Source organism: Electrophorus electricus, chromosome 19 (genome assembly GCF_013358815.1).
Source record: "Electrophorus electricus isolate fEleEle1 chromosome 19, fEleEle1.pri, whole genome shotgun sequence".
In the NCBI taxonomy this organism is placed as follows: Eukaryota; Metazoa; Chordata; class Actinopteri; order Gymnotiformes; family Gymnotidae; genus Electrophorus; species Electrophorus electricus.
In genome coordinates, this window is record NC_049553.1 from 5,326,972 (window position 1) to 5,354,244 (window position 27,273).

At 40.1% G+C, this 27,273-nt stretch overlaps 1 protein-coding gene across 11 annotated transcripts in view; it reads left to right on the forward strand.

The window, feature by feature from the left end:
* Positions 1–26,657, forward strand: part of kcnip4 (Kv channel interacting protein 4) — a 127,849-nt gene extending 101,192 nt beyond the window's left edge. For 9 of the 11 annotated variants that reach the window (XM_035519899.1, XM_035519900.1, XM_027015040.2 and 6 more), the window contains 7 exons: positions 15,321–15,445; positions 23,852–23,921; positions 24,513–24,583; positions 25,125–25,232; positions 25,315–25,419; positions 25,704–25,766; positions 26,087–26,657. In XM_035519899.1, coding sequence (XP_035375792.1) covers positions 15,321–15,445; positions 23,852–23,921; positions 24,513–24,583; positions 25,125–25,232; positions 25,315–25,419; positions 25,704–25,766; positions 26,087–26,134 — 590 coding nt within the window. In that variant the 3' untranslated portion in view covers positions 26,135–26,657. Of the gene's footprint in view, positions 1–13,028; positions 13,131–15,320; positions 15,446–23,851; positions 23,922–24,512; positions 24,584–25,124; positions 25,233–25,314; positions 25,420–25,703; positions 25,767–26,086 lie in introns of all 11 variants that reach the window. The other 2 variants (XM_027015035.2, XM_027015036.2) reach the window with 1 other exon arrangement.
* Positions 26,658–27,273: the final 616 nt, after the last annotated feature.

Genomic DNA, 27,273 nt, shown 5'->3' on the forward strand with positions numbered 1-27,273 from the left:
GTTGCCTGAAATCTCAAGCAGCAAATGCCTTTACCCTATTCTCCTTTACAGCAAAGGGCACAGATGAGCCTGAACTGTCCATTTTTTATCGCAGGGTATAAAGTGCATAAAAGCCATGTTGTCACTATACTGTTATTGTCTCTTTGATATCAGCCTTAATATCACAGATAGAGTAGATGATTGTGGGGTTTAGGCTCTGAATAATATAATAAATTTATTTAATATAATAAATATAATATAATGCCTTAAATCACTATTGTGTTGTTAATACTAATGACTACCCACCAAGTAATCACATTCATGGTAAGTTATAAACATAATTTATATAAACATTTGTATAATATAATTGTTAAATGAAGACTGAAATCTTGAGAGTTTGTGTTAGATGTGCAGTTTTGATTAACTTCAGTTATAAATCTTCAGTTACACATGAAGATTTATAAAGCGTTAAACAAAGCTACCCAAGAAACATAGGTAGGAAAACCTTCTGTTAGTATGTCATCAAGACCTGCCTAAATCTACACACATACACATGTCTTGATAGCAGGGTGAATGGTTCAGTTCAATGACATTTCATTTATTTAGCACATTTAACATTAACCAAGCAGCTTCAGAGAAAATCCATGTCTAAACTGAGTATTTTGAGGTCAAAGATAGCTGGGAAAAACTCCCTCTGATGTTTCAGAATTGTTCTTAAAATAAGAGGCGAGTACAACACTCGTTGTACAACACTCATAGTTACATCTGGTAACTAGCTGGCATTGTGAGCAAACCCTTTTTTGCAACCCCTTCTTAGTGTATGAGTGGATCTACTGAGTCTCACTAATGTCTAAGTTAAACAGAATAACAAACAGATGCATACCTGAATTTCTTTTAATCTGATACTGCTTACTTGCTAAGATACAAAATTGAGGGCAGTGTGGTTTCTTGCTTGTTTAATCCATCTTAATTCAAGGCAGTGGTTATTGGCAGCAAGCAAGAAATTGACGTGACCTTTCCATTAAAGTTTCCGTGTATCTCCTCAGGCAGCTTTGGGTGTGATCAGAGAGATGGAAGAAGGTTGACATGCACATTTGTGGAAGCATAATTGTGATTGTCCTGATCTGTTAGAACTAAAGAGGCTTAATGGATTCTAAAAGCTGTTCATTCGGGGGGGGGGGGGCTTACACGGAGAGCATAGAGAGCATGTTTTAGTGGCTGGATCAAGTGGACTGAAATATAGCCTCCACCCACTAAAGGTGTGCAATGGAAATTGGCTGAGGTAAATGGCTCTATATCTTTACTGGCTGGAAGTGGAATGTGGTGTCACTTGTGTTTAGTAGTACTCATTGAGAGGGATACTTAGTCCATGGATAACCCTCCATCAGGGACTAATTGCAACTGTGTGCCAGACTAAGCCTTGATGCATAAACAGGAAGAAAGAAAAAAAAAAAGGTTTCGTTTTGTTGAGAAACTTTTGTGGTTAAGAAACACGACACGAAAATGATCTCAGGGGCTTGTTGTTTTTCTTTCTGTCTTGCAGCATTTTTGTATGTTGAACCTTGAGAGCTATATTGTTTTGCTTGCTCTTCAAACAGCCCAAAAATGTCTTTCCTGTTTAGTTTCAGTGCGACTAGCTTTGCCACAACACTCTGTAATCAATAGTAACTTCTGGAATACATCATTTGAAAATGGGATAAAAGGATAAATGGTCACTGAGCTCTGAAGCTTTGCAGCAGGGAGCCTGAGGTACAAAATTATTCATCCATAACTCATTATTTTCATCAAAATGACAGAAGCTGAATGTGCCCCATCAGCATATCTCCATTATGTCAATCACTGTGTGCATGTGTTTGTTTGTTTTAGTTTTATATGCAAAAGTGTATCACTATCGGTGTTAATCATGTTAATTTGGGTGTAGGTGTGCTTATGCATTATTCATTGTCTTATTTATTATTTAATCATTGTCTTATTTAATTAGTTCTAAATTTAATTAGTTATGAATTGTAAGTTCTGAAATCTAATTCTGAATTTGATTTTTTTTTTTTTTATTCTGAAAAGACCCTGTCACTGTTTGGAATGGTTAGACCTGTATTTGCTCCATACTTTGTCTAGCTCTGGCTGAATTTGTTTCATCATTATTGATAACCACACATCCAATTGTAGCTTCGCTTCCTACCTCACTGGGTAATTCAGAGCCCAGCATTCTTATCTTAAGCGAGCACTGTGGAGTGTTGAGCCATGTTTGTTTATGGCTGCCTCATTAAAAGGAATGTTGGCATTTTTCTTATTAAATGATATATTAGATACAAGGACACTATCAGTAGCTGAATGACAATGTGATTATGTGTCTGGTCACAGATAAAGGAGAACCCTGATATTGGGGTACAAGCCTTCTCTCGGTGTTCTGGTACACTTTCTCTGATTGTATCCACCCAGAGCTTTAATAATCCCCTTACTTATTGCAAAACCTTTGAAGTCAGCAACAGATGCATCATGTCTTGCAGTCAGGGTGAGAGATGAGGGAAGTCTTTAATCAAGCCACATTCCCTTTCAAGGGGGTTCATGTAGGCAGTGGAGGTGTTCTGTTGACAAGAGGCAACTTTGTCTGAACAACCACAGGAAAAATAATTATAAAATCGATTTCCTGAATTATTCTTGTACTCTGTCAGTGTTAATAATAGTATAAGGTTGTTGCTGTGGAACACAGTGTTGTTCAAATGTGGAAAGGCCATTTCACCCAAAAAAAAAAAAAATCTTCCATACAGAGTCCTCTATCAGCAGTGCATCTAGATATTATATTTTTATGACGCATCCCATTTCATGGAGGTTGAGAGCAGCCTTTTCTGCCTTTTGGTCCATATACTACTCAGCGCTCCCTCTATTTACAGACTGTCATGAAAATCTCCATTTTCAAAGGAGATGATTGTGTCTACCAGGGATGTGGTATTTTTTAATAATGCATCAGTGTTCCTACGTTTAAGAGTGGTGGAGGTGCGTTTTGCCCTGTTGATGGGAAAAGGCACAAAGAGATATCTCTATTGTCAATGTACTGTGTTTTACAGCTTCTAGACTCCCTGTTCCCCACTAGTCTCTTATTATAGTTGGTTATTCACTTCTGTTATGTTAGCCACATCTAAGGATGAAATATGTCTCACTAAGGTCCTAAAAAAGTGGTTCTTCTATGTCTTCTGTTACAATATTTATGCACATACAATTTCAAGGTTGTGAAATATTTACACCATTTTCACTGTCCTATCTAAGGATTTTCCACTGGATTTCTAAAAGGGTGTGCATGGGGGTGTGTGTTTGCATGTGTGCATGTTTGTACTGTCTGTGTGTATGTGTGTTTCAGTCCTGGTTAACAGGGACGTAAGCAGGACCTGTCCTGAGTGTCTCGTGACCATCTGTGCTTCATTAGTGGTTAGCTTTTGGCAGTTCCCTGCTCTTGCACATCTTAACTCGGAAAGCCTGCGCCCTTTCACAGCCTGCAAATATGCATGAGGACACACAGGGGAGCAAACTAATGTGAGGAGAGGCCGCCTGCACGAATCCTCCAGTTCACCTTCATTATTCCATTGGCTTTCACTGCTCATTCAATGTGTCTGAGGTTATCAAGTTTCTACATTTTGGGCACAGTTAGTTATTTGACTTTTTTATTTACTTATTTACAAATACTCGTCTGCCATTATATTATATGCCATTATAGAAGCCCCTACTTTGCTCCTACACCAGCCACATCCTATAGATGTACGTGCTCAAAGGGACATTCATTCCTAATCTGAACTACTACTAATGGTATATTATTGGGTGCTGGTTGTCAGGTTTTTGAAGAGAGATAGAGTCGAATGCAGTACAGAATTTCAATTTAATAGGGGCAATCCAAAGGGTGTGACAGTACCCCCCCCCCCCCCCCCCCCCCCCCCCCCCAAACAGCATGAAAGGACCTGCGACTGCCCCAGATACCATAACGTTAGCGTACCGAACCCCTTAATGTGCAGATCTGGGGCAGATAACCAAACTCTGTCACCAGGAGAGTAATGCAGTCCTGGGTCCCTCCTATGATCAGCGTGGCTTTTGTATCGTCTGATGGATGTCTAGAGTTTCTGACTCTAGAGTGTTCTCCCATACCTGTTCGCTTCTCCACATCCATTCATCCTCAGAATCCCACAGCACGAAGGGTAGTTGGTAACCTAGAACACACTGAAAAGGAGAGTGTCCTGTAGCTGAATGCACCTTCAAGTTCTGTGCCATTTCTGCCAAAATTACATATTAAACCACTCCTGTTATTGGTCGCGACAATATAATCTCAGGAACTTTCCTACTCTTGATTAACCCTCTCCAGCTGTCTGTTACTCTGAGGATGATATCCTGACGTGAGGCTAACATTCATTTCCAGCTTTAACAGGAAAGTTTGCCAAACTTGCAACGTGAACTGAGGTTCCCTGTCAATTTCTATATCCTTGGGTATCCCATATGGCTGAAACACTTCTCAGAACATGACCTCTGCAGTCTTAAACACGGTGGGAAGAGAAGGTAGTGGAACAAACCTCACCACCTTTGAAAGTCGATTCACTATGGCAAGTATAGCAGTGTGTCTCTCTTACATAGGCAAGTCTGACAAAATCTATCACTATGTGAGACCATGGTCTCTTGGTTGTTGGAAGCAACATCAGATTACTAGCTGGTAGAGTGTGAGGCATTTTAGCTTGGGCACATTCTGAACAGGACTCAGTGTACTCATGCACATACATCCTTATGCAGGGTCTCCCACCAATACCTCCCTGTGAGCATCTGTTGTGTTTTCACTTCTCTGGGATGCCCAGACATAAGCAATGAATGAAGCCAGGTGAGCAATGGATCTCTGAGCTTGGCAGCATGTAGAGCTTCTCCTACAGACATGCTAGTGGGACCGCAGCTTCTCTCAACCCACGTCTGAGGTCCTCGTCAAACTCCCACTGCACTGCACCTATAACACACGCATCCAGGAGGATAGGTAATGGGTCAGATGCATGTTCTGCATCACTCTTTTCATAGATTTGGGAAAGAGTGTCAGCCTTGGTGTGAAAAGTGAGTTGAAAAGACCATCAGGCTTGGCGAGGTGTGAGACGCTTTGCCTGCTTTATGTATTCAAATTTCTTATGCTCACTGATGACTGTGAATGGGTACTTAGTTCCCTCGAGCCAATGACACCACTCCTCCAGGGCTAATTCGACTGCCAATAGCTTCCGGTTTCCCATATCATAATTTATTTCTGCTGAAGACAGCTTATGTAAAAAAAAAATTTTTTAAAAAGTGATGGGATGTAGCTTGGGAGGCCTACCACTTGTCTCTGACAGTAAAGTTCCAACTTCAACCTCAGAGGCATCAACCTCCACAATGAACAGTTCACACAGGATTTGGATGGCTCAAAACTGGTGCCTCAGTAAATGCCCTCTTTTAATGCTGGAAAGACTTGGTCTGCTCTGGGGTACAGTGTAACTGTTGAGTTCTTCCCTTCTGTGAGAGGTTGCGGATAAATCTTCGGTAGAATTTGGCGAATCCTAAAAATCTCTGCAGTTCCTTCAGCGTTTGAAGTACTGGCCAATCTACCACAGCTTCTACCTTCCAATCCTCCATGGTAACTCCCATGTTGCTGATGATGTATCCCAGAAAACCTATTCACATTTCTTGCCTTTACTGAACAGGTTATTGTCCAGTAGTCTTTGAAGTACTCCCCTTACATGGGAGACATGTTCCAGGAACATCGATGAGTAGACAAATGTCATCAAAGCCACTACAAGCATTCCAATCATGTCCCTCAGTACACCATTTCTGAATGATTGAAATACAGACGGGGTATCCATGAGGCCATAAGGCATAACCAAATTTTCATAATGTCCCAAATTGGTAATAAATGCCATTTTCCACTCATCTTTCTCCATTATTCTGACCAAATTGTATGCACTTCTTAGAATCAACTTGGTATCAAGCAACTCTCATCTGCTTCAGTGCAGATGGGACCGGGGGTAACGGGTTCAATCCCCCATCCTTCTTGGGTATGAAGAAGAACCCGGCTGCAACAGGAGATTTAGAGGGACAAATGTAACCTTGTGATAAAGCTTCTGTAACGTATTCCTCCATGACATGGTTCTCCGCTAAAGAGAGAGGGTAAGGACAAACTCGCTTCAGTGAGCTTCCCTTCATGATGATGATAGTGCAGTCATAGGGGTAAGAGGAGGTAAGTCAGCAGCCTTTCCTTTGCTAAAGACCTCTGACGGTTCTTGGTATTCTCTTGGTTCCACAAACCCCTCAGTGGTCGCTGGGTTTTCGACTGATGTAGAGGCTATAATGACTTTAGGCAAGCGCAGACAATTGTTCTTAAAGAAAGGCAGACCATGAAATGATTTTGGGTTCCACCCAAAAAATCACTGGATTGTGCAGATGGAGCCAAGTACGACCCAAAAATAAGGAATGATTTGCCTTGGAGATGATCAGGAATGACAATTCATCCTGGTTGGTCACACTGCAACGAATTGTGATGGGTATTGTGCAATGAGTTATATTTCCTGATCTGATTGGACTCCCCAAAGAGCTCACTCTCAGGACTGGAGATACCTCAACGGTTTCAATACCCAAACTCCCTACCAACTCCTCTGAAATGAAATTTTTGACAGCTGCTGAGTCAATCAAAGATGGAACCATAGTGATAACATAATTTAGGAAGAGTTCATTTTCAATCACAAACAAGATTTATGTTCCTAATAAAGATCACTCACTTACCGTTTTGTGTGTGACTTGTCTGCGACATGTTTGCTTTGTGTCTTCCTTTGGTGCCGATTGGGGCGAGGACAAAAATGGTGGATGTGTCCCGACTCTCCGCAATAAACACACAAGCTCAGTCAATGTCTGCATCCCCCTTCTGACAGATTGAGACAATGGTGTTCAATCTGCATCTCCTCTGTCTCCTGTGCTAGAGAAGCAGACTGCTTGTGCAATCTGTCTCTTGCCTCTTCCTCTTTCTCTCAGCAAATGATCCAAAGGAATTGAAAGTTGAATGATTTCTTCCAGTGACTTGGACTCATCCCGACAAGCTAGCTCTGTGATGATTTCGGTATTGAGTCCCTGTCGATCCGCAACAATCAATGTTGCCTCATTTCAGCCACTACTTGCAGCCAGAGTGCGAAATTCCAGGGCATACTTGACAGCAGAACGTGAACCTTGTCTGAGACCAATGGTTGGTCAAATACAGCCCGAAGCTGAGTTGTGAAGCGGTTATAGTCACTAGTGATCTCTCCACCTGCAGTCTATACTGAATAAGCCCACTCCAGTGCCTTTCCACATAATAATGATAGAATGAGGGAAATGCAGGCTGAGTCTATATATGGAGGGTGATGTGCAAAATACCAAGAACACTGTTACAGGAACCCCTTACAACCAGCCGGATTTCCATTGTACTTATCAGGCAGGGCGAGACGTGTGCTGCTACTAGTAGGAGGAGGAATGGTGTCCGTGCAGGGGTTTCTCACCTTGCTGGTAGGTAGCGTCGCCAAGCGACGTGTTAACTCCATGACGGCAGGCACAAGCGCAGTGAGTTGTTGTGTTTGTCGAGTGAGTTCCTCCACCATATTGCCCAAAGACTCAAGACGCTGATGATGCTGGCTCAGCAAATGGCTTTGTGCGGCCACGGCGTCGGGTAACTGGCTTGCTTCTGCCAACTCCCTAAATGACGAAAATCTTCTACCAGGTTTTTGAACAGGGACGGAGATGAATGCAGTATAGAATTTCAGTTTAATAGGGGCAGTCCAAAGAGTAGTCAAATTTTGGCAAGAGCCCATAAGTAGAGGCACAGAGCAAACAGATCCAAAAGGGCACAGGCAAGAGAATATCCAAGACAGGCAGGTAATCCAAATATCCAAAATAGCTAACAAGAAAAACAAACTACAGCAGCGTTGTTTGAGTTTGGACATGTCAGTTTCACTGCAGGGTTGAGATTGGTCCAACACCCAAATCCAGTGGTGTTGAAGTCAGAAACTAACCACTGAGATGGAGGATGGCAAACACAATCTGTGCATGGGAACAGAGGCTGTAGTGTGTAACTATGTTTCTAATAAATTCATGCTTCTAATAAGCAGGCAGTGGGTGTTTCTATATGTTTATTATAGAACAGATATTCAGCTGTTAAAATCATGCTGCTTGCTTCAGTACTGGAGCGAGATCTGAGCCAGCAAGACAACCATCTTATCTGAGAGAGCTGGAGAGCACAGGCTTTAATGACTAGGACAGGACAAATAAAAAGCTAAAGGGGCCTGTGGTAAATGGGAAGCTTGCTGCTGTTCTAATGTCACGTCTGGTTTGCATAGGAGCTTTAGCAAATGTTCCTGGCTTTCAAAACACACACACACACATACACGCACACACACACACACGCACACACACGCACACATACACACACACACACGCACACACACACACATACACACACACACACACACGTGCACACACACACACATACACACACACACACACACACACGCACACACGCGCACACACACACACACACACACTCACACACACACACATACACATACACACGCACACACTCACACACACACACACACACACACATATACACACACACACACACACACACACATACACGCACACACACACACACACACACGCGCGCGCACACACACACACACATACACGTACACACACACACACACACACACATACACACACACATACACATTAGGCCCTGCATGAGTGTCTTGCTCCATTGCAAGAACAAAATCTTGAAATTTCACATATTGGGCCTAGTTCTTTAGGTTTTTTCTTCTTAATCTTCTTATTCTTATTATTATCCATAGCACAACTGAACTCAACTTTTCTTTATATTCTTGTCCCAGTGACACTTTAAGCAGACTGGCCTGCTAATGCAAACAGAGGATTCTCTTTTTGACAGGCATCCGATCTCTCAGATAAACCATCTGGTAGGTCTAGAACAAACTGAAGTGCTTTGGGTCCATGTGTACCTTATATGTTCATTTAGTACAGGAAACCGGGTGAATGATTAACTGCTTCTACAGCTGTGCACCAGACCAGAGGCTTTTGAAGATTATCCTTGGGGGTTCACTTCTGTGTGGCTGGATTGGGGTTTTTTGCATGCATGCATGTGTGTCTTTGCAAGGTCCTATTCTGAGCAGGAAATATGCAGTGCTAAGTATTCATTTGAAAACACCTGCACAAACGGTTGACTACTGGTCATTCTTTTCCACATTTTCCAAAGCTTCAAGAGGCGTGGGGACCTTGGAACATTTCCAAAACCAATCAAATGTGCAGCTGTGCACAGAATTTGAATGGGGAAACATTGCAATTTTCTGCTTATTTGATTTAATCTTTTTCATGATGCAGTTAGTCAGTCTTTTTCAGGCTCATTTGCAAGTGACCTAAAGTCATCTGTTCAAGCACTTCTGCCAGGACTTTGTGATTGAGGGATCCATCAGGAGAGTACGACAGTGTTGAGTAGCGATTTTCATGTAGAATAGGCATCAGTTTGTTTTATGTGCGATTTAATGTGCAAGTAGCTTTGTTAAAATAGTGTGACAACTATAAAAAAAACAAATCATTCTTTCAACAGAAATCTACAGAAAAATGGAAACAATAAGACTGCACTGAAGGAAAAAAACTGCTACCAAAAACATTCTAGCATAGTTGTATCTGCTAAGTTGCTGCTTATAATAATAATAATAATAATAATAATAATAATTGCTATTTCTACCTGTTAAATAAAAGAACGAAATATCCACCCCTAATTTTTAGTGATAACCTCTGCTTTCAAGGTCATTTACATTCTTTACACTTTTCTGGATCAGATCCTTAGTTAGATTAGTCTGAAGTTTGAAAATAGATATTCCAGTTTATGAACTTGATTTGGCGTTTGTGACTGTACTCTTATGTCTGTTATACACTGTGGTATGAAAACTCAATATTTTTGCTGTTTTTCATATGGTAAAAGGTACAAAATTGCTTGTTGATGTTCTAGATCTTCTTTTTTTCTTTTAGGCAACAATAATGACCATTTCTGCTTTTTACACGTGACCCGAGTATGGTGCAGGTTAGCTATACTGTTTCAGACTTTGACAGTGCCCAGAATGAAATTGCACTCACAGATCTTCAGCATCATTTTTGCTTGTAATTTCTTCTTTTTGCACTGGCCTGCAGGCTAACTCCTGCCTTCTCACTCCATGCTCCTGGAGTTGTAACTCCACAGGGCCTCCTGCTCTTAATGTAGCTACTGTTAATACCATCAGCTGGTGGTCCCCATTGAGAATGGATCATAACTTATGCCTTTGGTGTAATATAGGAAACTCTGTGGATCAGTAAAGTTTATGAATCACATAGTAGTCTACTGGAGAGCCAGACCTCAAGCAGAGTGTCTGCATTTGCCCAGGACTGATGTGCATAGTGGAGGTGGAGAAACACAGAGAAAGCTGAAGGGTGCCTGCTGGAAAAGGGAAGTCATAACTTTACTAAGGACTGAAAATGCTCAGAAAATGTAAACTAGATTCACAAATAAAGGATGCATTGAAACTGACTTAACAATGTATTGCATAATTACAGTCTTTTCATAAGTATAGTTCAATGACTTTTGATTGATTTCACAGGCTTTGGTCTTCCAAAGTAATTGCAATCCTGGAGTATATAGCTCAAGCTCTTTGGTTTGTTGCTTAGGAAACTAAGCATCTCTTTATGGAGAATGGAGGTTTATCTTCTTTAGTTCCCATACTAACCCTGAATTTAGCTCCTTTTGGCTAAGCTTAACACTTTTTGTAGGCCCTCATATGAGTTGCCAAGCATAAAGTAACAGGAATCGCTCGTTGTAGAGCACTGCCACACTCCTGACTTAATGCAGAGTTCGTTTCGTAGCTTCCCACTCCCAATAATAATCAATCATCAAGGCACTGAGGTAAGCCAGTGGGCCAGACTCCTACTCAGGGCCATATGGCTTCATGCTGAAGTGCAAACCCAGCATCTGAAATCAGCACAACCCTCCCTTCAGTGGGGAATTGATTTGGTGTAGTCAGCTACAGCATTCCATGTCCAAGCTTCTGTTTCCCAGCCCCAAATTCATGCATTTGTATATAATGCAATGTTGTACAGACATTAAATCTAGGTGTTCAAGAACATGCTTGAATCATTGTAACCAAGTGACTGACTTGTTTGCTTGTGGAGCACTGTATGACTCAAGTAATGAATTCCCTGGGGAAATTAAATCAGTCCGTTTAAAATGAGGTTGATTTGCTGACATAAATTTCCACTGACATCCCCACATTCATTTTTAAAATAGTTAGGATTTTGTGGTTGCTTGCTTACTATGTTACACGTCTTGTTCGCATATACAGCATTTGTGATTTTATCAATAAGTTAACAAGGCAGCTCAAATATGTTTTATTGGTTTCCAGGGTGGTCATGCGTCTCCAGGCACTTGTGTTCAGCCCAGACCCATATTACTCTGGGTGTGGACCTTGCAGTGTCTGACTTCATTTCACTGCTAATTTCAGGTGCCCCAGACAGTGGTGACGTTTATGCTGGCTGGTTATAAGACTAAACTAGAGCTTGAACTGTGTGGAAATGTGTCCCCGTCTCTCTGCATATGTTACAAAAAACTTGGCACGATTTCAAAGGGTTTTAAAAAGAATAAAAAGGTCTTTAAAAATACTTCTTCTTTTTTTTTCACAGAATGGCAAAAGTACATCATGACTGCTTCCTCTGCTGGCCCATTTTGTTCACATAAAACATTGTGACATCCATAAAATTCATAGAACTTATAAATCACCATGTGTAATTTTATATGGCTATAAATGTGTCTAGCATGAACATTACTTTAGAACTTTAGATAATTGTTCATTCTGAAGTCCCTTATTTGCCTCTATGATTGTGCATGTCATAAAGTTGTTGCAGAAGTAAATGTATTGTAATGTTTTGTAAAATCCCTTGCACATCTACTCTGTATTTCATGACAGTTGATCATATATTACTCAGTAGTCATTTTAAATCACTTGGTTAACAAAGTGGTAAAGCTCACAGATTTGAGATTTTAAAGTAGACATCTACATTAGGCTAATTTAACCTGAGAGGAGACACTGTAAAAATGTAGTCTTCAAGTAAGCAACTCCAGTGTGATATTAGATTATTAGCACATCACTGTGTATAGTACAGATTGTATATAGAGCTATATGCAAAAATAAGAGAGAATATGGGCTTTCATTAGAAAATGCGAAATTCATCAGTGTCCCAGAATATATTATTTCCAGGTATTTAACCTATGCACGTTTATTCATTCTATCCCTCTTGCCACTGCAAGAGAGAGCAAGAGCAGATCAGCAAGTGTGAGAATGAGAGTGTGTGCGTGTGGTTTCCAGCATAAATGGCCTGTTTGCAAGACCTGAGTGCTCTCAAATCATCTGATCTTCAGAGGGCTACACCTAAGCGCCACACGCACTCTGTGCTTGAGTACGTTTCCCATGCCAGGAGCTCTGACATCCATTTCATCATGGTCCCCTCGACTCAGTTAACCCAGCACGTTTGGTAATTACACGGGTTGCTGTGGATGATGGATGACTGGCGGCGTACGAACGACTGCCTCCCACCCACTCCGTCTTCAAGGCTCTGTACGGCACTTTTCTGCAGAGCTTGAGGGCCACCTAGAGCTTCTCATTCCTGTTCTTTGAGACACAGATGTTGGCGCCTTGGTCCGGAATGCCTGGGCTTTGACCCAGTTCCTCACTTCATAGGCATATGCCTCTCAGGTCCTGCGTAATTTATGGGGAATATTTTGTGTTGTGCCTGCACTTGTCCTAAAACGTTCCTGGAGGTTTCACCTAACATAACATAACATCATCCATCAGCTTGTTATTAAGCAAGGCTGAACACCCTGTCAGTGGACACTTCTGCATGCCACCTCACAGTCACTCCTGCTCCCGATCCGCCTGCCGTGCATGTTTGTGACCTCGGGTCCTGCTGGCCCCCGGTTACCGTGGTGACATTCATCCTATATCTCCTAGGTTACACCTGCCCTCAGAGCAGCAACAGGCGAGGAGTCCGAGCACGTCTCCAGAAGCTCTTCCTGTGTTCAGCTGCCAAAAAGCCATCTGCCAGTATCGAATGCAAGTTCTCCCTGGAAATGCACTGGAAGTGGACACTGCTCATGGCACTGCTGTGTTGCCTAGTCCCTATATCAGTCTGTCTCTGTGATACTTCTTAGTTTCATTTCCATCTCTCATGCGCTCTCTCTCTCTCTATCTGCTTCTCTCTCTCTCACCTTGTTTTTCCATGTCTGTACCCAGTGTACCTGATCCCCTGGCTGTCACGTTTATATTCAGGAGTTAGGGTTTGGGTTTTATCTCTCCAGACTGTTGATTCCCTCTGCTCCACTCTATGGTGTTCATATAAGATGTATGTCAGCGGATTTGGTGATAAAGGGGAATATTATTTGCTTGAAGTCTTGACAATTTTCTTTATCAAATTTCACTCACTGATTTTATCTACCAACATCACTACTGTTGGTAATTCTTGGATGGTAGTTATGGTATAGAACAGATAAACTGAATATTGCAGTATGTAATAGTAATCTTTTAACTTTATTGGTATTACTAATAGCCAACCTATATTTTTCTCAACAAATACTGTGCTCTTACACTATAATGGCATGGCAACAAAAATTAATTACTATTTTTACCCATCATAACATGATGAGAAAGTAGTTCTAAAATGGGAAAATCTTGTATTGATATGCTTCTGATTCGTTCTGTCTGTCTTGCCAGTAAAATTTATATTATTCAGTTTTAGTTCAGAAGAGTTCAGAAGATGTGTATGCTATTTCAAATTGCGTTTTGACACTTTACATGCCTAAAATGTATTGACTTATTGTACTGCTCATAGTCTTTTTGTGAACGCAATCAGGAGTAGATTTGGTGTCAGAATTCAAACTGTGCTGGCAACACCTGTGGAGCCTGATTTCATTGTATTCCACTAAAGAGAAAATGCTGTCATTCAAATGATCATACTGGCATCAAAACAGGCAACTATGGATTTATTTCCTAGTGGGATAGTTTTGCAGCACCACAGGCCAGCAAGGACATTGCCGCTCATCTGAATAAAATGCCGATATGGCCCTTGAAGCCCTCGTCTGAGCTGTGCTGTGGCACAGAGCAACCGTCTATGACTGCCCCCGTTTGAGTGGAGATATTTAGTGCGGTCCAGTGCCCTCAACAGGCACTGAAGCCCTGGATTATCAGGTCTAATAAGAGCTGAAGGGTGCTGGCATTTTGTTCCAAACTCATTTCAGCTTTTATCAGGTGTCTGATGGGATGCAGAGACAGAAAGTCACGTTAGACGCGTAGCACAGAGGATGTGTCTGGACCGCACCCATCACTGCACACTGTGACAGATGGTGGGCAGCAGCTCTGCTCCAACCAGATGTCAGGGTTGTTTACGAATTTGGTCAACATTTTTGAGGGTAATCGGAAGTATTGAAAAGCCACTTATTTTGAAATGAAAATATATAATGTTCCCTTGAATATTTTAGGACTTTTGGGAACTATACACCAAATGGGAATTAGCAACAGGCCTGCGTCAGATTTGTAGAGCTGTCAGAAGGGCTATGATTCTCCAAGAAAGCATTAGGATTTGGTCTAGGATTATCATGTCTTGTTTTGAATAATGTGCGGTTTTATAGATATTACTAGTTATATGACACTCAAGACAGTAGACCAGCATTAAGTGTTACAACAAGGTCCTTAACTAAAGCTTTTGGTCCAGGACATATCTAGTAGCATATATTTTTCAGAATGAATAGGAATAAACATCATCACTTCTGTTTATTTAGAAATTTAAAAAGATTTCTGTAGGTCTTTTATTTTTGTAGGTCTTTAACAATCTTGCATTTTGTATAGCTTAACTGTGTCTTTGAATATGGCAAATCACTGTGTGCAAATTATGTCAAAATAGATGTATACAGAGAGAAATCTGTGTGTGTACTTGATTGCTTGCTGACTGCACGCATAAACTGATATATTGGGGAACTTGTGTTATCTTTCTGTTTGTTGGCATAACTGAACCTTAATAGTATTCTGGTCTATAACAGTTGTAGGAGAACTTGTGTTTATGTTGTGTATCTAAGTGCTGAGACAAGGCAACTTTGCTCCAACTTTGAACGTGGCTGCCGAAGAACCATGGCTTCTGTAACCTTTCAAACATTCCCTTCGGGTGGTTTTTAGCTCTTGGTGCTGCTCTAATGTAACGTGGAGTTGGATATCAGGGTGAGCAACTCATGGAGGTGTCGTTGTCCTTCACAGACCATGTCGAGGACGAGCTGGAGCTGTCGGCCGTACGCCATCGGCCCGAGGGCCTGGAGCAGCTGGAGGTCCAGACGCGCTTCTCCCGCAAGGAGCTGCAGATCCTCTACCGTGGCTTCAAGAACGTGAGCTAGCCCCCCACTCTCTCTTGGGCTAGAGCCTGTGAACATTTGACTGAGCGTGACTGACTGCTCTTAGGCGTTGCTGTTGCTAACTATTAACGGATTAAGTTTAACTGCAAAGGGTGAAAGACTCCAGAATGAGGGTTGGCTGGAGTTTATTCCAAACACAGCCAGCTGAAAATGATCTCGCACGTTTCCTGCTAATCAGGTCAGGTAAAGGTCTCCAGAGTGGTGCAGAAGAAGGGAAGATGTCCTCTGTCACCGCTGCTGTGCGATGGAATGAAACAACACCCAATTAACGTGACCTAAATTGTCAGGTGGCAAAGTATGAGTGTGCTACATTGGCCCTACATTCTCACAGTGTCAAAGGACGAAGTAGGGGGACCTGCACTGATACCATGCTTGTAGCAAAACACATATGCACATGCGCGCGCACACACACGCAGGCACACACACACACAGGCACGCACACACGCAGTCATACATATATGCAGTGTCTACCCATTAGCAGTCTGGGGCACTAATGACCAAAGTAACTTTAATCATTACCGTCTAGATTTCCCTTTATTTCCTAGAATGGCCCATTAAAAGTTTCAGTTTTCTCCTTATAGCACTCTAATATTTTCTAAACAGAATTAGGATTTGATTGTCTAATTGTGTTACAGGTGAAGGGCTCATTTTGGGGTTATTAATACTAGACCTGAATGTAAATGGAATTGAAGGAGAAAATAAAACAGGCTTGAATAAGCAGAGGAACACACGGAAAAGAGGAATATGCCACACACAATAGAGAATGGGTTCAACAACATTGTTCATTGCCAGATCATCAGCCAGGCAAGAGTATATAACCAGGTGTATATAACAAAGTAGGTACTACTTGGTGATAGTATTAACCTGTTTGAATGATGGCTCCCGCAAAGCTGGACTGTACCAAATGGGAACAGGAGATAAAACAAAAACAAATAACGAACCCTTCCTAATGTCTACTCTAAAGGAAAAAAAAAAAAAAAGAACCGTGCTTTCTAATATACAGAGGAATTACAAAATCTGGCACACACCTTCCTACCTAGTGAAACAGTCCATGCCACCTTGACTGTACTGATAGAGCTGCCTCTGTCCATTAGGCTCTGCCTCTGATCTCATATATCTAAATGGCTATTTGTCCACCAAAGTATAGTACAGGCACCAATAGATTTTCTCTGGTAACTCTAGAATTCGGTCCAACAGGAACAACAGAAGAGAAAGAAAAAGAAAACAGGCCCAAGGGATCTCGCATAACAAATTGACATTATAAGAACTTTGATTTTCTGCTCCTTCCATTTTGGATAATGGTTTCTACGAAGTGCTAAAAGCCTGTCTCTTTTTAATCAGGCAATTCATCGAGCACCTGTCCAACTCCCTCTAAGTGAATCTGATGGCTTTAACGGTTTGTAGATTGCTTTTCAGATGTATCATGTTTCTTTTTGAGTCCTTATCTGGCTTTCAACCTGAGCACAAAAGTAGCTGTGGCCCTATACAGTCATGTTTTCACAGTGTCTGTGGCAGTAATAGTCATGCAGTCGGCCCTCTGTCCTGGACATCTCCATTTGGGCTCAGATCAAAAGACACCACTGCCCGAGAGAAAAGGGGGTCAAACTGGGTGGTTTTATTCATGTATTCATTTATCTTTCCACACATGGTGTTTGAGTCACACTTTTATTTTCATTGTCTATAGAGAATTAAACATTTAGAGGCAAACTCCAACATCTCGAAAGCTTTTAGGGGGGAATTTGGAATTTTCACATCAAGCCACATGACCCAGGTTTTCATAGTATGTGTCGCTCTATCAAAGCCTGCTCCTCAGCACATGGAAGCTAAATGTACAGTTCAATTGTAAATGGGTCACAGCTGACATTTGTTATGAAAATAACAGTGAAACGCCAAGGACAGAAAAAAGTGATCATTGTCAGTAGTGTGGATTTATTTTCATTAATGGGAATCTTTTTTTTCAACGTAATATTTTTAATAAATAATTGCTATAGTTTGATTTCATTATTTGCGTGAGTCTGGAGGCAAGTTATACAGTTTTTCAATGTGCTTTATATCATTAAATGTTGGTTCGTACACGCCTAGCTGTGATGATTCTAGAGGATCAGGTCCCTACATCTTTCTCTCATTGTTATAGTGAATTCAGTATTGGACACAAAGTTCTTCTGAATGGTTCCCTGTGTTTCTCTGTGGTGGTCCAGCAGTTCCGTAGTTAAAAATGCAATTAAAATGTATTCTAAACAATAGACTCACTCCAGTAAATCTGGTCTTTGCAAGTTATTGCAAACGCTAAGGTACCCAAGTACATACTGTATTTAGTATCTGACTTTTGACATTTTGAATTCTACTCCAGTCAGCACTTCAGTAAAGCTACTGCAAGTACATCTCCAAATGGGAATGTCCAGCAGGGTGTGTAGGTGATATTTGTGCAGTATTTTTGCATGACGGATTGCAGTTTGCCGTCATGCCGCATTTAACATTATTTTAGTTTATTTAAATTTCACTTGAAGACCTGCCATGTTCAAGGAGACTTCTCAAATAACAACCTCATGTGAAAACGCATCCCTGCTGCTACCTTTTACAGTTCATTACCTTTATTAATATGCTTCATGTAGTGTTTGTCTCGGTGGCCTTGATTTAAAGGTCTTGTGCAGTGTTTTCTCCTTACTCAAAATGTTAGTAGGACATTTGTGATCATCTTCATACTTCTGCTTCAGTCCAATATTTATTGGGCACAGCAGAGTGCATAAAATAACCTGTAAATTTTTTGTATACACCCAACCATTGTTTAGGAATTGCACTTTATTTGGTGTTATCTTAGGCGTCATGGAAAACACTAATTTACTATAAGCTACCTTATATTGCATATTTATGAAGTGTGAAATCAACTTTACCTCCTACACTTCACTCACTGTGCATCGCTCTACTCATTTGACACTTTATTCAGTAATGTAGCAAGCAACGAGAATACCACAGCACAAAAGAATGGTGTAAGGTGACAGGAAAAAAAAAGAGAATTCAAAACGCTAATTTGAATGTTCTTTTAGGAGAAAAAAAATTGAACGGAACTGGAATGTATAACATTCTTTGCAGAAAGATTTATTTTCCACGGATTTTTAAAAGACAAATGTGCAGGCCTTTAAGTGAAGATTGTACTGCAAAATGATGAGTGTGTTGTTTGTTAAACTTCTGTATTAATTATTATCATTTAGATGATGATCAGTTTAAGAACCACTGATGTAGAAAACCAGATAAAAGGACTCACAAATATTTACTCACAACCAAACGTCAGCTAATTATTGAATGACCATGGGTGACTAGATAGAAAATACTTTTAATTACACTCATCTTATTTATAAAGTGCAATGAACCTTATGCAACTCCACTCTAAATGATGTTAATAGAACTTTTGACTTGTAGGCAGTTGATGTAAGTGAAGACATTGTAAGAAAAGCAGCATATCTCTAGATGGTAATTACTCCGAGTCTCTCTCGTCCTGCGCACACAAAGGGTTGAGGAAGACAGCTACACACAACGTTCCGTTTTAATTAACCAGAGCTCAGTGCAAGAACACAGCCTCTTTTAAACCATGTCAGACTTGTGCAGAGCTGTGCTACGCTAGCAACCATAAACTCTTTGTGGAGTGTTGTACTTCAGGTACCCAAAGCTAATTTGAAGACTGTTGTTTCATTGTCTGTGTAGTGCACTAATATGAATGGTTAGGCCATAACAATATTTTATTGACAGTGGAATGATGAATGCCGCATAGCTTATGATTTATGCACATTATTTGTGGCAGTATATAATTATTGGAGCTGAAAATGGTCTTCATGTCCTCTCACACTTGTAAAAAGACACATAAACGAATTTAAAAATGACTACAAATAAAAGAGCACATTGTAGACTTTGACTACTTTGTCAGCAACAGAGTCTTAGATACAGCTATCTTAAAAAAATGTAAAACGGACAAAAAAAGAGAATAACTGTATAACCAAAATTCCAATAAATCTTTTGCTTGTTTAATTTACACATGATTATTACACATGACTATTACAGCTCCTGTTTACAGGGCGACACTGCAAGCTTGGAATACAGAATACCACTCTACTCTGCAGTGTGTCTATCACACAATTCCTGATTAGAGGAATATTCAACAACTAGTCATAATGTATTTATGCTAAAATTAGGATTTATTCCTAATTTCCAAAGTGGAATACTGTATCCATGTATGCTTTATTCACAATATCACTGAGGCATATCGCTCAGACTATATCAGCAGAGTCTCTAATAATGGTTTAATATAATCAAAGGTGGTGTCTTAATTTCTGTCCAGAAAATCAACTCCAAGTAAGCTTACTACCTTAGCTAAAAAGCAGGTCTGATGCCTAATCGTTTGAGATTCACTGGATAAACATACTGTATTTGACCCTACGTTTTCCTGTGGCTTTGCTGGGCTGATAGGTAGATTAACCAGGTCATGTCCTCAGCAGTGAAATTAGGGTGTACCCTGCAGGAACTGGCCCCTCCCACTTAGTGTGCTTTTACTTCAAAAGTACAGTTACTCTGCAAGTGAGCTTTAATATTGTTCATTGTATGTTTACAATGCTCTTTTCAAAATGCCTCCTGAAAGGTATCACACAAATAAAGACTGAACAATTTCAAGTCATGAATGTATGTAGGTTGTCCTTACCCTACAGCTGTGTGAAGGATCAAAGCATTGCACAAATGCAAGTATGAAAAACCTGGGTGAATTTAACCAGCGAGTCTCTTGATTTTTCAGTCTTTTAGGTAATTGGAGTTGTTCAGCTAAGGAATATATCTCAGCTTGGTGTTTCTTGAAAGGAATGTTACACTATGAGAAGTTTGTCCCTAGGCCTTTTTAAAATGAAACAGCATTGTCGTGGGATCCGTATCGTTCTTGTTGAAATGGGTGGCCATCTAATTTAGAACAGAGGGCAGGAAAAGTTGAGCCTCCATGGTCTGCCTTCCTTCTAACGTCATACCCAAGGTGGCGACAGAGGACACAGCTCAACTAGCGCTCACATACACACACTGATACACACCTCTGCTTCTGTGGTCCTGGCTTGATAAAGCAAAAGCATTCATCAATTGTCCAGAATTTTGAACAAAGCCCTTCTTGACCTGGTTATTTTCTAACTGAGGTCAGCAGAACTCCTCCCTGATATTGTCCTCATCTCTGAACTGGGCTATAATACACAGAGGTGCAGTAGAGGACGAAATTCATTGTAAGTCCAAGCAATAACACTTGGGCTCAAATGCTGCAAAAGCAGAAAGTATGGTTTCATGATTTTTTCATACTGTTCATTAAGAGAATATTAAATGTGCTAATTCCTCTCCAAGAGAGTGCTTTACAATTTATTGCTACTACAGTTTAGGTCATCGTTTACTGAGTTGAGTAAAATCAGTTATTAAAATGAATATTGCAATGCCACCAAGTGTGCTTACGTGACATAACTGCTAGCTGAGTATCTGTGTGTTCATGTGACTTGCATCTGTCTGGTCACATGACTTGCATCTAACAGTTTTCCAATGGCATGGTTCCAGTGCTGGCACCAAAATCTTGAACGGTTCCACAGTTTCCTTCACTGCAAAACAAATGGTTCTCAGCTGATAAAATTGGTGCCATTCTGGCCCCATAAACTTCCTGGTTTGGAACCAATAAATCTGTGAAGCAAGTGGCGGTTCCCTGACATCAACACGACAAGTTATTTACCTGCCTTTCGGCCATACACACCTAAAAGAGTGAGAACTGCAGCAACGAAATCAGCGAAGTCCTGAAAAAGCTGAAAAGAGTGATTCTGGACAGTAACATATGCCCTCAAAGAAAAAGCAAAATTTGCAAGAGTGCGCTGCGCCATATGGTTTATACAATGACACACAACTTCTGTTTCTAGTTTCAATGGACTCTAAAACAAGGAACCGTTGGGCTGATTTTAAAAGGTTCGTAGTTCATAGGAACCAGCCCCAGCACAAGCAATGGCACTTTGTTGAAGGAAACGTTGTATGTCAGGTCACGTTATGGGAATGTGACCAGTATTGGGGATCTGGCTTTGGCAGAGTTGGTAGAAAGTGAAAGCAAAAACAAAACAAAACAAACAAAAATAGGTGTTATGAAAAGTTAGGGTAGGGAAATCGAACGAAACTTCCAGCAGGTAAAGAGCCTCAAACAGTTATGTACTTATGTAAGGTTTCAGTCAGAAAATCTGTAATAAGGATCAGTTAAGTTTGAATAACTGTGAGTTTCAGTATTTCATTCAAAAAGAAGTGGGTTCATTACAGGGAATGTTAAATTATCACGAAAAAAATGTTTTTTTTCTAACTATAGAAACTTGTTAGTCCTTTAGGATAAGTGAGGAGTCTAAACAACCTGTGAAAATTCTGTAATGAGTCTATTTAGCGTCCTCATAATTTCAGAATCCACAAGTAATTAATACAATGTACAGTACCCATTACACAGATGGTAGACAAGCTCAGGACTATAAAATGTAATGCTCTGTTTTCTGTGGAGCCGTACTGTTCCTGTGTTCTGGGCTGCTCCAGAGTGTATAATGAATTGGAGCCAATTCCTGTTATTAATGCTTCGGCTTGATAATGGACAGACTAATGCATGTGCAGTGACTGTCCATGATGTGTAATTACAGTCCTTTTGAGATCAGGCACACTGAAGGACGTCTTTAAAAAGTAAGAGCATAATGTTCTCTGATTAGCTTCACTCTCTGCTGGCGTTTGGAAAGATAGAGCATCGATGTAAATGAGCGATAAAGCCAGCATGGCAGGATGTGGCCACAGCATGATACGGACACCGTGGTGAGGAGAGGGGGTTTATTTACCGTCTGAAGTGTTCGCGGAAGGGCGGAGGTCGAGCCGGGGAACGAGGAGAAAAAGGGGCTGGGTCCAGGAGGCCAGGGGAGGGCACAGGGTCTCGGGTAGCGTCTGGCGCCCTCATCTGGAAGGGTCCGTTATGTAAAGCAGGCCATTCATTAAAGGATGGTCAAAGGCAAGAGCAGCATCTCACAGACTTGGCGACCTGCTTTGGCCTGGAGTTGGCGAGAATCGTTTGACCCTAGACATGTTTGGTTAGTCACTCCTGCTTTTGCAGGGTGTGGCTTCAATTACCTCATTTCAGCTGCCACTCTCCAGGGTCCTGAAGTGGGTTAGTGCAGAAGCCCCACTATACACGTTGGCAGGGGTGGTTTTAATGCTGCTACCGGCTAGCCTGGTGCCACACTGGACAGCATGCAGCTGAAGAGCATGTTCAAACTTAAAATGAAATATTCTTGTACTTTTGGGAAAGCAGCCCCTAATACTTAGTGTTTCTTTTTTCTTCTTTCAGTGATTAACAGGTTTTCATAAAGATTAGCACCCTGCTCCTTGTTTAGTGCTTGAATATATATTTTCCATCCTGTCTCATGTAAGAGGTTCTAAAAACTAAGGTCAGACAGGGTGATATTCTTTTTATGACTTTTTTAACTTAAAAACTATCAAAAACTATAGCTGCTTTATGTATTTAAAGAGTGTCAAAGACAATTAGTCTGTGAGTCCAAAAACAAGCACAGACATCTAAAGATGAATAGTGAGTAAACTGGAAATCTAACTGAAATTTACTTTATGCTCTAGTTATTGTGTTCTTATTAAAATGATGTTGTCACAATCATTTTTGCTGAAAACATTTTAGTTCATTATTATAGTAGTAGGAGTAGTAAGTAGCCGTTACTTCTATATTACATTAGCATTTACATATAAAATAATATCCATACCAATATAACATTTATGGGCTATTGAAAGTCAAGTAGATGTGATTCTTCTAAAACCCATCTCACTTATTGCCTTGCTTGTGTTGTCTCTTCCTTTATATTAATGATACTATACTCAGCCTGCCTTATCTGTTAAGCACTTGGTAAAATTCCATTTGAGAGCTTGTGCTATAAATCAGGGGTAAGTCTTCTCGTTCATCTTAGCTGCTGAATCAGCTATAACTGTACAACGAAGAATAGAAGTGTCTCACAACATGGCGAAACACGAATAAAGGTTCTGGAGAACAATGGCTTCTTCAGTCCTCGAAGGAGAAGTTAATTTGGAGTTCACTATTGCACATGTGGTTAAAGCATTTTGTCCAACCATCTACTTCTCATCCCTTCTGCAAACTAAGTCCTATTTTAGCTTCTTTTTTTTAGTTTTGAAACGATCTCATTGTTTGGAACAAGTCCTGCAAAGCTCATAAGGCTAATCTTGGGGGGAAAATGTATTGGTATTGTAACTCATATTCAAAAAATGTGCATTATGCATAATGTCTATTCTGCAGAACACATTGTTTAAGATTATAGTCCTTGTTAAAAAAAATAACAGTTTCCCTTCTTACAGGAATGTCCAAGTGGTGTGGTCAATGAAGACACATTTAAGGAGATATATTCTCAGTTCTTCCCGCAGGGAGGTCAGTATGTCTGTGGGTATTACCTACTATTTTCCGTCAGATATACAATCATGTTGCACTTTTTTTCTTTGATCAAGTTACTTCAGTGTGCCTCTGAATTGAAAGAAGGCCATAGTTGTAGTGTATTACAGCATACCAGGGGAGTCAAAGAGTGGTAAGGTGGGTTGGGAAAGATATGTCTCCACAAAGACATCCTCATTCTCTGGAGGATATGGCATGTCTAACAAATGCAGAGTAACTGGCAGGTCCCGCTATGTTCTGCTATCAGTCTTTCCTTTGTGTGACTTGCCTACAAGCTTTGAAGATATTGCCTGACTATTGCATAATGATGCTAAATAATTATTACAAGTAATACAAAACACAACCCGGTGCTGTCAAGAGTAAAATGACAAATAAACTTGTTTCCAAGCCTTTTCCTTAAAATGTTGATTGAAAATGTTTTCTCTCCCTTTCTCTCACTCTCTCTCATTTTCAAATGAACATAATTGTCCTGCGATGTCTGAGAGAGATGGGGTTAGTAGTCAATGCAGTACAAACTGTGGTTATCACACTGCGTTGGCAAAGCTAAGCTGATTTTGGTTTCTGTTTCAGATGCATCCACATACGCACATTTTCTATTCAATGCATTCGACACAGACCACAATGGTGCAGTGAGTTTTGAAGTAAGTAACACTGGAATGCATAATATTCCAAGGTGATTTGCTTTGATTTGTGATAGCTAGCATATGTCTTAGAGTCCAACCTCACAAAATGATGTCATTTTTTGAGCACTAGCTCAGAAAACATCCTGGCAGTTTTGTGGGGTTTTTTATATTTTATATATTTATTGGGTGCATTTTTTTTTTTTTTTAAAGAAAACATCATTAAACATGATACAGCACCACACAAAACCTTAACCCCTGGGGTGATGGATGAAGGGTGTTTCTTCTCTACTCAATAATAAGGATTTTAAGACTTTACTTAAACCTCATTATAGTTTTTAATAACAGAAAGGTGGAACAAGATACTGCTCTGTAATGTTTTATAAATGTCCTCAGAGCTGTTGGTTATTTCTCTTTCTAGCTACTCTCTCAGGCCCCTGTAGGAAGTGCAGCCTAAATCATTGTAGTTTTGTGATGCCAAGCATAGTTGGACACATTTCATGTCCTTTTTATTTTTGAAACTTAGAGAGCTTTGTTGTCCTTGGCCTTGATTTGTTTGCAGGATTTCGTAATGGGTCTATCCATTCTACTGCGAGGCACAGTACAGGAGAAACTCAACTGGGCATTTAACCTGTATGATATTAACAAGGATGGCTATATAACAAAAGAGGTACAGTAAATTTTAAAATATAATAAGTGTGAACCCCCACCCCACTCATATTTTCACTACGATTGTGATTCTTATCACCTAGGAAATGTTAGACATCATGAAAGCCATCTATGACATGATGGGCAAATGCACATATCCAATTCTCAAAGAGGAAACTCCAAGACAACACGTGGAGATATTTTTCCAGGTGAGAATTCACATTAATCTGCATTATTTAAAGAACATAACAAAGCAGCAAAGTTAGCTAGTACACTGATAATTTATTAAAATAATCTTCACTAAGACTTAAATAAGTAAATGATCGATTCTTGTGCCAGTACCACTAAACAGCTTGTTTGTATGTATAGAGGGGCTTCTGGGAAGGTATCTTTCAAAGTCACCCAACAAGGTCAAGCCATCATGGAAAGATCTTTATTGAGTGATGGTGTGAAATTGTTCATTGGAGCATTTTTCTGTCTTTTTGTCTGTCAGAAAATGGACAAAAATAAGGATGGAGTAGTCACCATAGATGAATTTATAGACTCCTGCCAAAATGTAAGAACATTTTTAAACATAAGCATGGAAGTCAAGGTTATTCTGTCTAGCCACTTTTCTGTAGAAAAAGAAGTAATGTTCTATGAATAAAATTCAGCTGTCATTTTTCCACTCTTACTTGAACTAGAAGATTTATAGGATGATTTGTTTGTTATAAGATCCAGCATGGTTTTATCATAACTACGTAGACCCTATTAGAGATAAAAATGACCTATAGGTAGCTCTTTTAAAATGTCGTAATGTTTTCACAAGCACATTTTCTTTTGTCTCATCAAGTGGGAAAATGAGGTTTCTCACCTGTGCCTGTCTGTCCTTTGCAGGATGAGAACATCATGAGATCGATGCAGCTTTTTGAAAATGTCATTTAATACCTGAATGGACAAAAAAGTCTCTCACAAGGACCTTTCTCCTTCATGTGCTCTGATGTGCTCATTAAGACAAATGCATTTGAATGGAAATCAACCAACCAGTCGATCCATTGACCCTTTCTCTAGGACTCAAACCTCTTTCATTGTACTTCCTCTTATTTCAACTCCAGTTTAGGATGAATTTTTACATTAAGAATGAAGGTGTCCAAGAATGTTTATTTTAAAGAATTATGTGCATGTGATATACTGCACATCACTTGAACATCACCTGAGCACTCCTTGCTCCATAGGGCAGGAGTAGAAAGTAGTGCTTTTAATCTTCCAGCCATGTTCCTCTGACAATGGCAGTGTGTGGCATGTTCACTCTTCGCTGGCCGGGATCGAGGTACTTGCCTCTCTCTTACATTAGTTTGCTTAAGTTCTGCGTAACGATCATGAGCTGCAGTAATGGAGAAAGAGGTGTCAGTGTTAAGACCATAACAGGTCCATTACTCTCAGATACATTAGCCATTTATTGTGGATAGCATGATTTTATACGCACAGTGCATGTGGGATGAAGTTTTGCGATATGGTTATGGACCTATCCATCCTTTAACTATAAATGGTAGCCATTTCAAAGCTCTATAAGTATTTACTAGAATTAGTATTCATTTCAGTTAATATTTGTTTGTACGGTTTGTTAATTTTTCCATGTTAGTCCAGTATAGTCCATGATGGTATGCTTTGACGTTATTAAAGAACCATTCCATAATGTTCTACACACAAGATTTTCCAGTTACAAAAAATACAAAACAATGGACCCAGTGTATTAAAAGGATGTTTAAAAAAACCCCATAAATGTTCAGATGTATGTTATATGCATATTTAGTTTTCCCAATTTATTCACAATTAGATAATAATAATTTATATATATATATATATATATATATATATATATATATATATATATATATATGAAATCATTTTCAATATCAAGTTGAATTTGAAAACTAGGCGCTAGAAGCACACGGGTTGTTATATTGTAGACACAAAATAATGCTGCTCATATGTGTTTGCATGTACATTTCGATAAAAGGTCATTATGCCATTATGTTTAGATGTATGTATGTATGTATGTTTTGAAGCATTGTATTGCTGTT